Source organism: Haliaeetus albicilla, chromosome 5 (assembly GCF_947461875.1).
Source record: "Haliaeetus albicilla chromosome 5, bHalAlb1.1, whole genome shotgun sequence".
Lineage (NCBI taxonomy): Eukaryota > Metazoa > Chordata > Aves > Accipitriformes > Accipitridae > Haliaeetus > Haliaeetus albicilla.
Window position 1 is genome coordinate 17,425,232 of NC_091487.1, and position 12,624 is coordinate 17,437,855.

Sequence of the window (12,624 nt, forward strand, 5' to 3'; positions counted from 1 at the left end):
CAGGTATCTCCTGTAGTCTGCCACAGTTCCTGACTCAATCTCTTTTGCAGAGCTCCACAAAAGGATAATAGACAGGGCAGGGAAGTCCGACAATATTCTAAAAGCGTTTTTCTCCTACTCTTACCAGCTGAAATATTGAGGTGAGGGCATCTTACCACTGTAAGGACAAATAGGTCACCCAGACTAGAATTAGTACATAAGGTATGCTTCTAACTATAACACTGCATAAAGAAACATATCATTAGTTATCTACAGAACTGTGTATTACTTGTTTGGTCTTTGAACTATGACAGCAAACACACCATGTCTTGTAACACTAACTCGAATTACTGATACAGACACAGTCTCCCCCGTGACGTGGCTGTTGCCAGAGATGGGATACTGGGTTAGGCTGAGCTTTGGTCTGAGACACACACCTTTCCTTATGTCCTTGGAATCTGAGATTGTCCTATGATTTTTACTTACAAAAAAAGTTAATAGCTAGAATATTCCAAGTTTTCTGATACAAAGATCCTTCAAGTAACACGAAAGGCCCCTTTTCAGATTCAGGTTTCTGTATAGCTGCTGAATCAACACTGCTTTATCAGTTGTGACCTTCCCAAAGAAAATTTTTGTGGAAACTTACAGATGTGTTCCTAGAGACAAATCAGGGGAGAAACTCCATCTTGTTTAGATGGCACCTTTAAAATTCCATTACAATTAGATTTTGGAGGTGACTAGAATAATTTCCCAGGGTTTTTTGGTTTTTTTTTTCCAAGATAACTTTTCACACATTAGAAGTTTATTTTTTAAACTGTGTTGGATTTCAATTACCCACTAATTTTAATGAGTATTTTTATACTATGCAAACAATCATATCTTTAAATCTTCATATTGTTTTAAATTATAAACATACTAAAATATGCCTGTTGCAAAGCTTTTAAACTTAACAATGAAATACAAAAACTTAAAACTGAATAAATTAGCTGAGTAAAGGTGAGTGACATTATGACTTAATGAAAGATTTCCTTCCTCTTTCTTGAGCTACACAGTGAAAAATTAAGAGTGTTTGCAAGCCATTAGGTTTTTGGTACATCAAGAACAACTGAAATACACAATGAAATGCATCTCTAGCTGTCCCATTTAGCAGAAATCAGAATTTTAGTCCAGTAGCAAACAAAATGTAGTTTCTTCATGAAGACACAGAATGAGACACTATGCTGTAAACCAAAACAGGATACATGAAAACATGTTACTTAGAATACTAACTGCAGTGGAAGTGTTACAGTAAGTAGTCTTTATTTGCTGAAGAACACTAAAATTTTTTAAGGTGACCTTCCTGTCTCGCCTTTTAGCACATTCCTCTCTTACAGTATGTTCCACAAGCATTACTGTTTTCACAGGCATAGAACTGCCACAAATCTTACTTAAGTAAATCAGACTTGCAGGGAAATACAATCTTAAAAATATTATGAATTTGTTGTTAGCATAAGTGGGAGAATATTATTACCTCATGTCTGATAGTCTCTTTTGGTAAAGCTTCTATTACAGCAAGAAGAGTTTCTAGCCATGCATTGCTGACACCTGTTAGAAAGAAATGGCTTATATCTTACGTTGTACATATATCGAGTATAGCAAAACACACATCAGTTTTACAAAATTAGTTCTCACTTTTTACAAGCACCTCTTCAAGGAGCTATGTATCTAAAAGCCACTAAATTAACATTCAAGACTTCAAACTAAGAAGTAGGATAGGTGAGAAGCAAATTCTGTCCCCATTTCTTTTACCTTTTCAATTCCTGTAGAAAAATAATAAAGATGCTGTTTGTTTTGGAAAGATAATTTCCCTCATTTAGAAGCATATTCTTTTCTTATGCCCACTGAAACTTTCTAGTTTTACAAGAGGCCATTTTTTTATTTCTTTGTATCCTAAAAATAGTGTCAAAGAAGTTAAGAAAAACTACTCATCGCAGAAGAAACGTCAACCATCCTCCCTCCATTTTCTCAGCTACTAAATTCTGGTACTTCAGTAGAAGCTTGTACTCAGTAACAACTTTGGGATTTAGTCCTTCAGACAAAGTGGTTTTGTCTGCTACATGCATGCTACAGCATGCAAAAATCTTTTCATTCATGCAAGTCTAGATACAAAGCCACAGTGATTGCACTCACTGCTTTACACAGTACTGTACAGTCACTAAGGAAACAAAACATACAGAAGTAATCAGTCATCAGTATAGTTGCACAGCCCTGACCTGCATCTCTGTGTTCCAGGTTCTGGAGAATGATGTGTAGGAAGGAGTGGGAGTACGTATGAATGGACACTGACTCCTCTTGCAGAACAGTCAAAAATGAAACAGCAGCTGTTAACTGCATTTCCACTCCTGCAACATGCAGCACCTCCTGTATAATTACAAATTATATCAATTCAGAGCATGAGGCTGAAATGTACTGAAAGAACACTCAAATTTTTACATTCACTTTTAAGAGTGAATGTGCAACAAACTGGGTAAACTACAAAATTGGCTATAAAATTATTTTCACTTAATAGCAATTACTTGGAGATATTAAAATCTCTTATATTATAGCATGAACCTTTTAAGAAAAAGTTAATTATAACATTTTTTGTGACTTTCAGTTTCATCAATGCATATGTGTGGATTTTTCTCCTTTACAAAATGAGAGGTAAAAACAGACCAGCCAATAATTGCACTTCTGCGGTTCATGCACATGAATTAAAAAGAAGTATTTCATTCATCCAGTGAGAGATATTAAAATAACAGAAGGCAATTTAAATTTCATCCCTTGCCAACTGACACAGTGCACAAATGAAAATGCATATATATATATACAGTCTTAAGAATAAAGCAAGATGTATTTATCTAGGTAACTCAGCGTTTACTAGTCCCTAGCTTTAAGATATAAGAATATAAATAATTAGGCTGTCTTTAAAAGCATCAATTCAAAAGTTAAAGATAATAGGGGAATGAAATATACTAATTTTTTTTAATGAAACAAAAAGGCAATTTAAATTTCACATTTATGCACATGCCAAATAGCTTGCAGGATGCAATCTATGACATAGCATTCATTCTATGTACATAGCTATCAGCTAGGTGAACTTTCCATTTGTTTACCTCACTAAGGGTATCTCTCTATCTCATGAGAAAATAAAGTGCATTATTGTCCTATTAAAGCATTAAACTCATTTTACAAGCGATTCCAAACTCAGTAAGAGTTTAAAGCCTATTTAACACTTCATATATGTGGTTTGTTTCTTTTTTTAAAGCGCTTGAGATGAACAGTGTTTTCTCAGATCATATACCAAAAATCAACAATAAGCTGATATTTTAATTTTTTAAAAATATCAGCCTAGACCAGATTAAGAAAATATCTATTAAGCACCTAAATATTATATAGCAGAGGAATTTTGCTAGGAAAATACAGTTTGCAGAGGACATCTGAGAAATTATTTAGTAGTCTTCCCTTACTTCAAAGTAGAACAAGAAGTTTTCATTACACAAATGTCAACCAGTTTGTGTGTGCAAATGCATAAATTTTACTTTATCTGATTTCAAAGAGAACCATTACTTATCTCTCAACAGCTGTCTCAGTTTACAGCCATGTATATTTGTAAAAGCATTCTTGCTCCCCCAAATGAAAAAAACAAACAGCACTGCGCAGTATACCAAAGTGTGATAAAATACTTGCATTCAATAGCCATGGAAACGTCCCTCTTGTTATCTCCACAGCCTGCCTCTGTCCTTGTTCCTCCATTATTATTACAACAGCCACAGCCAAGAATAAGGACACCTACCAATTTTTGTGTTTCTGGGATCAGAATACCTGTGGATACTGTTCTGGGATTCTGGCTTACACTTGTTCAGAAAATCATCCCTAAAATAATCAAAAGAACTATCTACACCCTCTAGATGCTAAGTCACCACTGTAGACCAGAAAATAATGGAGCCAAATTCAATTTTATGTACGTATTCACTTTGTACGCAATGCAAGCAGGGTTACTTACCATCAAATAAAGTTCCCAAATAGTCTCTTCCACAGATCCACACAACTCTGGATAATCATGTGTGAGAACACGTTCTCTGGATGTGCCTCCTCATGGACCTCAGGAGACACTGAAATGTGAATTTCTAGATTGCTTACACACCTGCTGGCATCGATGTTTGCACTCAGAACTGTGCAGTTCCACATATGAAAATGTATGCGTCTCCTCATTCCAATTTCACTAAACTCAAGTTGAGTGATTTAAATTTACTTAATATAAACTTATTTATTTAGAAAGTAATGTATTTTTTTATACATGGATCCTCCACAGATTCTTACTCTGGAGGAAGAAAGCTTTTCCTGTCTATCTTGTTCAGACAAGCGTATTTAATGGAATTTAAGGGTATTAGCATGCTCTTGAACTATCCTCATGTCTACAAGTTAAACTCAGGCATCAAAACTTTCAAAATTTAGAAAGCCTGGCTTATTCTATTAATTGGAAAACAGAAAATTCTCCTCCAGTTTAATGCACTTTATGTCCTGCAGCAACAGAATTCTCTTGAAAGAATGCTGCAAGCAGAAACATTGTTTTAGTAACTGCATTGATATAACAGAAATCTCATTTAGGACTAGAAAGACACAGAAATAATGGAGACTACAGAAGCTCAGATACAATGATGATAGACCTTAAAATCAATGTTAGGTATAAGACAGGGTGAAAATCAACCCACCTCTTAAACTATAAAGTCAACTAGGGAAAAAAAAGAGCTTTCAAGGGGAGACTGATATATTAGGAAAATAAGTAACTGTGAAAATGAGTTTGGAACTAATCAGACAGCACCGAGTAAAGCTTGATGTATACACTTCAAGAAGAGTAGCCACATTTTTCTGCAATCACAGCATTTGGAAAAATGTCAGCTAGACACCTGCAATCTTCCTCCACTGCTTACGGTGGCAGTGCCGAAGGATGGAAAACAAGGAAAATACTACTAACATCATTTAAAAGGAACCATTTGGTGCACAAGAAATGCTGAGAAGAATGTCTAAGCTTTCACTAAATCTGCATTTCAATGACTTCCAAGGTTCATGAGGAGGTCCATGCAGAAATCCGGAGAGCGGGGATCTCTATGCAACAGAACCCATACAAGGATGACACTTCATTTTAACTGTAGAATATTGAAAAATATTTCATAATGTCATTCCTATGTTAACATCTAAATGATATACAATGTATTTGTTTTATTAGCATAACCAAAATACTGACACCCAATTTAATCATTACTTAGATCTGGCATATTTATTGACATATTGTATGCTTGATTTTGCTCACTTCAGACCTAAAACATGTATGTTAAATATATAAATGGTCTTTGATACAATTTTAATTTAATTAGGTTTTAAGGAATCATAAGTAATTTGCATATAACAATTTCTATATTTATTTATAAAAGTAACCAGTTTTATCAATTTCTCACAAGTGAAATAAAAATTTGTAATCTATCCAGCCAGAACATTCCTTGCATTTATTTCTTCCTCTATCTCTTTTATCCTCAGCTCTAATAAAAACAGTATTTATTTTTGCTTTGGATTTCTGCAAGTATGCTAAATAAGTACACTGGTTTACCTACCCAGTTATGTGGTGACAATACTTTCAGATAAATAGCACCATGAAATTACTACGCAACTCATTTTTCATGTGCAAATTTGAATTCACAAATTATTTTTCCAAATCTACAGAAGCGAAAGTAGTGCAGTAATTTAAGTCAGTTTATTTCCCTGCAATGCCAGACTACATTTGCAAGACTCTAATCTCAGTGGAGTTCAATTATGCCTTTATAGACTACAACAGTTTCCATTTAATGGTCAGGACTATTCCTCCAGTAAAAACAAGGATAAGAAAAAAAGAATAGGTCAAGTGGTTAATGATGCCTGTCGTGGTTTAACCGCAACCAGCAACTAAGCAACACGCAGCCGCTCACTCACTCCCCCCCATCCAGTGGGATGGGGGAGAGAATTGGGAAAAAGAAGTAAAACTCATGGGTTGAGATAAAAATGGTTTAATAGAACAGAAGAGAACTAATAAGGATAATGATAACACTAATAAAATGACAACAGTAATAATAAAAGGATTGAAATATACAAGTGATGCACAATGCAATTGCTCGCCACCCGCTGACCGATGCCCAGTTAGTCCCCGAGCAGTGATCCTGCCACCCCCACTCCCCCCAGTTTATATACTGGGGATGTCATCACATGGTATGGAATACCCCTTTGGCCAGTTTGGGTCAGCTGTCCTGGCTGTGTCCCCTCCCAACGTCTCGTGCCCCTCCAGCCTTCTTGCTGGCTGGGCATGAGAAGCTGAAAAATCCTTCACTTAGTCTAAACACTACTTGGCAACAACTGAAAACATCAGTGTGTTATCAACATTCTTCGCCTACTGAACTCAAACCATAGCACCGAACTAGCTACTAGGAAGACAGTTAACTCTATCCCAGACGAAACCAGGACAATGCCAAATACTGTTCTGCAGTGAACACGGGTACAACGGAACTGTTCTTCTATTACAGATCAAATAAATACTAGATAACAGAGCACCATTGAAGAACCTGCTTTATAAGAGTATAGACACAGAAAGAAATTTAATTCATATACATTCCAGAAAGTTTCAATTTATAAAGCTTAAACGAGAAAGAAACTCTTAGATTTAGACTGACCTCATTAAAATTTCACTCTTCTACCTCTGCCTTGAGCCCATTAACTTACGTTTCATTTAATTTATCATCTAGGAAGACATTCAGTTTGGATTTAAGTGACACTGCAAGATGAAAAACACACTACGTTTCTTGGTTATTTGCTCAAAGATTGATCAGATTTATTATTAGAACTGTCTACTTAATTTCTAGTATTTCTGTCTTCAGTTCCTAGCTCTTCTTTCTTCATACACTGTTTTCAGTTGAATGTCCTTTATTATTATGCAGGAAGATACTTTTACAAAGTAATTAAGTACTGCCTGATCTATATACACTGAGCTCCAACTCCCACTACACAAATATTTTCCAGGCCCTTGGCCCCGATCATGCTCATGATCATCCTTTTAATTTTTTTTCTCCATCTCCATATAAAAAGCTTAAGCCTAGAATCAGAAACTCTATTCCCATATTAGACCTTTTATTAAAGACAGAGAGGCAAAGACTACCATTTCTCCACATCCTGACAAATAAGGGTGAATAAACCACAGTGTTTCTTATTACTCCTTCATTTCAGGAAGAACACTACTCTCAAAGCAGAAACACAAGAGACAAAAATGGATTCAGCCTGTTAAACAGAAAATAATTTAAAAAAAATAAAGCAAAACTTTTCTTGAAGCCAATTGGTTGTTTTAGAAAAGAATAGATTACAGGTGTCAGAATAACATGTGGTAGTAACTGCAGAAACTTGGTGAAAATTTAAGGGTTTTCAATTAGTTTGCAACTTCAGATCACTCTTTTTCTCAAAACATTTTTTTATACAAATATATATATTTAAACAAAATGCCTATTGACCTGCATCTTATAGCACAAAACATGATAACTAGAAGTACTTCAATGTTTTCTAAACAATCAGTCAATCTATACTAGTCCTCAGTTCGGAGGACAGCTATTTCCTGGCCTTTTGTGGAATTTAAATAATCAGACAAAAGTTGGAACAGCTCTTAAGAAATAGGAGTCTCCTGGGATCACAGAATTTTCAGAAGATAATATTAAGTTGAAAGGTGATGTCTGATATTCACAGAATCACAGAATGGTTGAGGTTGGAATGGTCCTCTGGAGGTCATTTTGTCCAATCCCCCTGCTCAAGCAGGGCCACCTACAGCCAGAACATGTCCAGACAGCTTTTGAATACCTCCAAGGAGCAAGACAACAACCTCTATGGGCAACCTGTGCCAGTGCTCAGTCACCCTTACAGTGAAAAAGTGTTTCCTGATGTTCAGAGGGAACCTCCTGTGTTTCAGTTTGTGCCCACTGCCTCTGGTCCTGTCACTGGGTACCACTGAAAAGTGCCTGGCTCCATCCTCTTTCCATCTTCCCTTCAGGTATCTATATATGTTGATAAGATCCTCTCTAAGCCTCCTCTCCTGCAGATTGAACACTCAGCCCTCTCAGCCTTTCCTCTTCATGGCCCTTCATTGTACTCTCTTCAGTATGTCCATGTCTCATACTGGGGAGCCCAGAAGGGGACACAGCGCTCCAGGTCTAGTAGAGTATAAGGTGGAGTAGAGGGGAAGGATCACCTTCGTCGAACTGCTGGCAATGTTTTGTCTAATGCAGCCCAGGATGCTTTGCGGCAGGGCCACAGTGCTGGCTCACGTTCGACTTGGTGTCCACCAGGACCTCCACGTCCTTTTCTGCAAAACTGCTCTTCAGCTGGGTGGCCCCCAGCTTATATCGGTGCATGAAATATTACTGAGTACATCTACCGCATGGAACCTAAGACTCCTCTGCAGTAGGACTTGCATTTAAATATCCTACAGAAGAATATTTGCTAAGTAATCATGTTGAGGACTACATACATATTGGTTCCTCATCTTTCAGTCAATCAATTCATAACAAATGAGCAGAATATAACTCATCACATTAGTTTTTCACAAATACTGAATTGTCCCTTGAGCAGCCTCTTTCTTGAGATTAGGAGACAGAGGGACGATTCAGTTTAAGACCAATTCCACAGGCATAAGAAATACAACAAGTAATTTTTAATAACATTATATTTTTTACGGAATTCTTTTATTAATGTCATGTTGAGGTAGCTGCCTTAAAAGTTAAAAAAAAGAAGCTGAGAGATATATATCCACACAGCTTTTCAATAAAAGAAGCAATTCATTTCTTCAAAATTTTACTAAAGAAAACAATTAAATATAAATGAGAATTTACCAGAACAAACAAGTATCATTTTTGCATGGACCCACTTTGCTATTTAGTAATCATCTCCTCAGCAGATAGAAAACTGTAAAACATAAGCATGTGACTCAGCCATCTCACCTTTGTTACTAACATAATTGTATACTTTCTTACACCTAGCAATGAGAATCTAATACAGATACAGCAAGAAAATTCACAGCAGCTACTACAGAAGACTTTTTTCTTCTCACCCCTAAAGTGCTCAAGATAGAGAGGACAATGTAGCCACAGAGATTCTTAACATAACTCAAACTTTCAATTCAATGTATTTTAGATCATCAAACTCATATTTAGCTTGAGTCAGTAACTAGTTAAACTCTTTCTGAAGCAAGTGATCTAAATACTCTTCTTAAGCATTAGTTGTTTACAACAAGAAAATAACATTCCTGTTGGCAAACTGTGTTAAAAAGGGAAAGAATTTTAAATTATATGGAGAAAAAAACCCTTAAATTCTACAAAGTGTCCTGCTAAAATCATAACTGAATCACACTACTGAAAATATCAAACATATCTCTAAAAATGTATGGGGAAACTGAATCTTTCCATAAAATTATGAACACAACTCAATGCTTTGAAAATAAAATTTCTACAAGAAACCCTTGTGATTTTTACCTCTCTCACCATAGAGAGCGCATACATTCAAACAGCTACTACAGCCAAACAGCTACTAACAAACACAATGTTCCTTTAGCTGACAATTTGTATAAATCAGAACCAGGTTTATATCAAAGTGATCGATTGCCTGAGACCAGGCCAGAGATGGTTCTAAATCAAAACTTTGATTTAATCAGATAAAAACTGTTAATGGTATCAGTAGAAGACTGACAATACACTGATCCGATGAAAAAAACCCTCAGAAATTTGCTGTTACCAAAATAACCTTTCAGATATTTTGATAGCCAAAACCAACGTATTTTTCCACTCAGGTGGTAGCCTTTAAAATCACTGAAAACCACTCAAACAGGCAGGCTAACATAATCAGTCCTAATTTCTGTTGTAGCCTTAAATAGAGTTATTAGAGTTTTTTGGAGTTATTTAGCTTTAGAGTTATTAGGCTTTGCACTTGCATTTGTGATGCAGTTGTTCTTATTTGGCTGAAGCTGCTCCTTAAACCACACCTTAAATGAACTTTTTAATTTCTTCTAGGCAAGCGGTCATAGGGGCAGAGTGGAAATACAGGGATATTTATCTTCCTTAAAGTCATACAATCATAGAATGGTTTGGGTTGGAAGGGACCTTTAAAGGTTGTCTAGTCCAACCCCCCTGCAATGAGCAGGGACATCTTCAACTAGATCAGGTTGCTCAGAGCTCCATCCAACCTGACCTTGAATGTTTCCAGGGATGAGGCATCTACAACCTCTCTGGGCAACCTGTGCCAGTGTCTCACACCCTCATCGTAAAAAATGTATTCCTTATATCTAGTCTAAATCTACTCTCTTTTAGTTTAAACCCATCACCCCTTGTCTTACCGCTACAGGCCCTACTAAAAAGCCTGTCCCCATCTTTCTTATAAGCACCCTTTAAGTACTGAAAGGCCACAATAAGGTCTCCCTGAAGCCTTCTCTTCTCGAGGTTAAACAACACAAATATCCTTTATACAAACATACCTGTATATAAAATTACTGTATAACATTATATGGCCAGCATGCATCTACCACAGTTAGCAGTGGCTTACTAAAAATACGGAGGGCAGCATGTGAAACTTTGGACAGCTAAAAGCAAAGTATACTTTTCTGGATAGCAGCATGAAAATCTTAATGTTTGGATGGAAGAGACTGAGAACATTAAAATGAACCATCATGATTGGCTGGTCCTCAAAAAGACTTCTTAAAAAGTTGTCAAAGCACTGGTAAATCTTTAGAATACATAAATAGTATTAATTCTGCTTTCTTCTCCTGTTGTAACATTTTTCAAAAAATATAATACCTGCAATACTTCATAAATTCAGTGAATTAATGTGGAAGATCTACTGGACATACCGCTTCTAGAGAGTGAGTTTGCAATAAAACCGTGATTTTTTTGCCTTTGTTAAAATACTTACACTGTCAGAAAAATGTACATTCAAACCTCATTACACACAACTTACTCTGATTTTTGGTAAAACCCGACGAAGTGTTTCTGCAGGATTCTGTCGCATCAGGGCTGGAAGATTTGCCACCACACTCGTTCCTTGGATATCCTGGCCAGAACTTACAAAAATATATACGTACAATGCATTACTCTCTACAATGGTTATAAGCTCACAGCTTTCATTTAAAAAAAAAACAAAAAAAACCAAACCCACACTACCCAGGTCATTCATTTAATAAGTCAAGAGAGGCATTACTTTTTTTATATAATATGTAGCAGAAAACAACATTAAAAAATATCAACCATAAAAGCTGTTATGCATCATTTCTAATATGGAATGTTCTCATTTTTAGTATAGCTTTGGAAAAAAAATAGAAAATTTTTGAAACATCTTTTCACACTGGATGATCAAGGCAGTGGTTTTGTGGAAGCTTTTAAATTATAACAATACAAGTGATAAAACATAGGAAAGGGACATAGAAGATATAAATGAAAACTACACTCAACGTACAAAATTTTAACAGAAGTCTACCATTTTTTCCTTTTTGTGGGGAAAAGTCAGACTATAATCAGATGTATATTGACAAACATGATTAAAGAAGGATGCAAAAACTTGGTTAGATTACAGATCTTGTACCTTTCTGCTCATCCTGTCTCTCTCAATGGTATCCCACAATTGAAAAAGGGAAAAAAAAAAAAAAAAAAGAAAAGGCAGGATGGGCGGGAAATGGTAGCCAGCAATGAAGAAAAGGCATGAGATGAAACAAAAACTACCCAAGTGGATAAACTTCTAGAACAGAATCAGAAACAGAAAGGGTCTGGATGCCAAAATTAAGAATAAAACTAAATACCAACACATCCTTTTTCCTGTTTAAATGCATAAAATCCATTTTGTTAAACAAATTCAGATCTGTTCCAACAGCTAGGCAGCTCATTTTTAAATAAGCACGCAAAGTCCTACTGCACACATGGAAGCATTCTTCTTAGTGTGACATTACAATTAAATGTACAATATGATTACACACATAATTTTAAAAGAAATTCATAGTAAAACTACTTTTAAATACTTCCATATACCACTCCCCATCCCGTCATCATTCCAAGTTTTCTTAGTGAGACATATGAGCTCAGGAAGGGGACTAGGTACATAAATTGCTCACAGGACAGCAGATTTGCACAACCACCTTCCAGTTTTGTTCTGCCTCTGAAGTATATTGGGGAATTCACAGTTAAGATGCAAAGCCTTTCTGCACCATTTAGAGCTGAAAATATCTTTACACATTCCATTAACGCTCTACATCACCCTCAACATTTGTGTCTTTCAGAAAATCAAGTGAAACCATAGGTAGAGTCAACCAGGCCAATTTAGATCTATTTTGTTAAATGCATACAATGTGCTTTTAAAAATGAGGATATGTTTGTATAATAAGCAAGAGGCAAAAGTAAAAGCTTTGTTTAAAATCAACAGAAATACTGCAATTACTGTAATATCCTACTGCAAAGATTTTTTCTTTGCACTCAATAATCTCCCACTGAAAATATTCAACAATTAGGTATCACCAACATTAACTTAATTGTGTTTAGCAAACTGCAATTTCAGTGTATTTCACTATCCTCACAAAGATGATTTTCCATG

At 35.8% G+C, this 12,624-nt stretch overlaps 1 protein-coding gene across 4 annotated transcripts in view; it reads right to left on the minus strand.

Moving 5' to 3' along the window:
- PPP4R4 (protein phosphatase 4 regulatory subunit 4) overlaps positions 1–12,624 on the minus strand; it is a 72,723-nt gene that overhangs the window by 35,777 nt on the left and 24,322 nt on the right. For 3 of the 4 annotated variants that reach the window (XR_011324684.1, XR_011324683.1, XM_009917941.2), the window contains exons 3-5: positions 11,005–11,107; positions 2,232–2,379; positions 1,490–1,563 (exon numbers count right to left, since the gene is read on the minus strand). Coding sequence is in view for 2 of the 4 variants with exons in the window: in XM_009917941.2 (XP_009916243.1) it covers positions 1,490–1,563; positions 2,232–2,379; positions 11,005–11,107 (325 nt within the window). In the remaining 2 variants the exon portion in view is untranslated. Of the gene's footprint in view, positions 1–1,489; positions 1,564–2,231; positions 2,380–4,003; positions 4,102–11,004; positions 11,108–12,624 lie in introns of those variants that run through there. The other variant, XM_069783566.1, reaches the window with a different exon arrangement.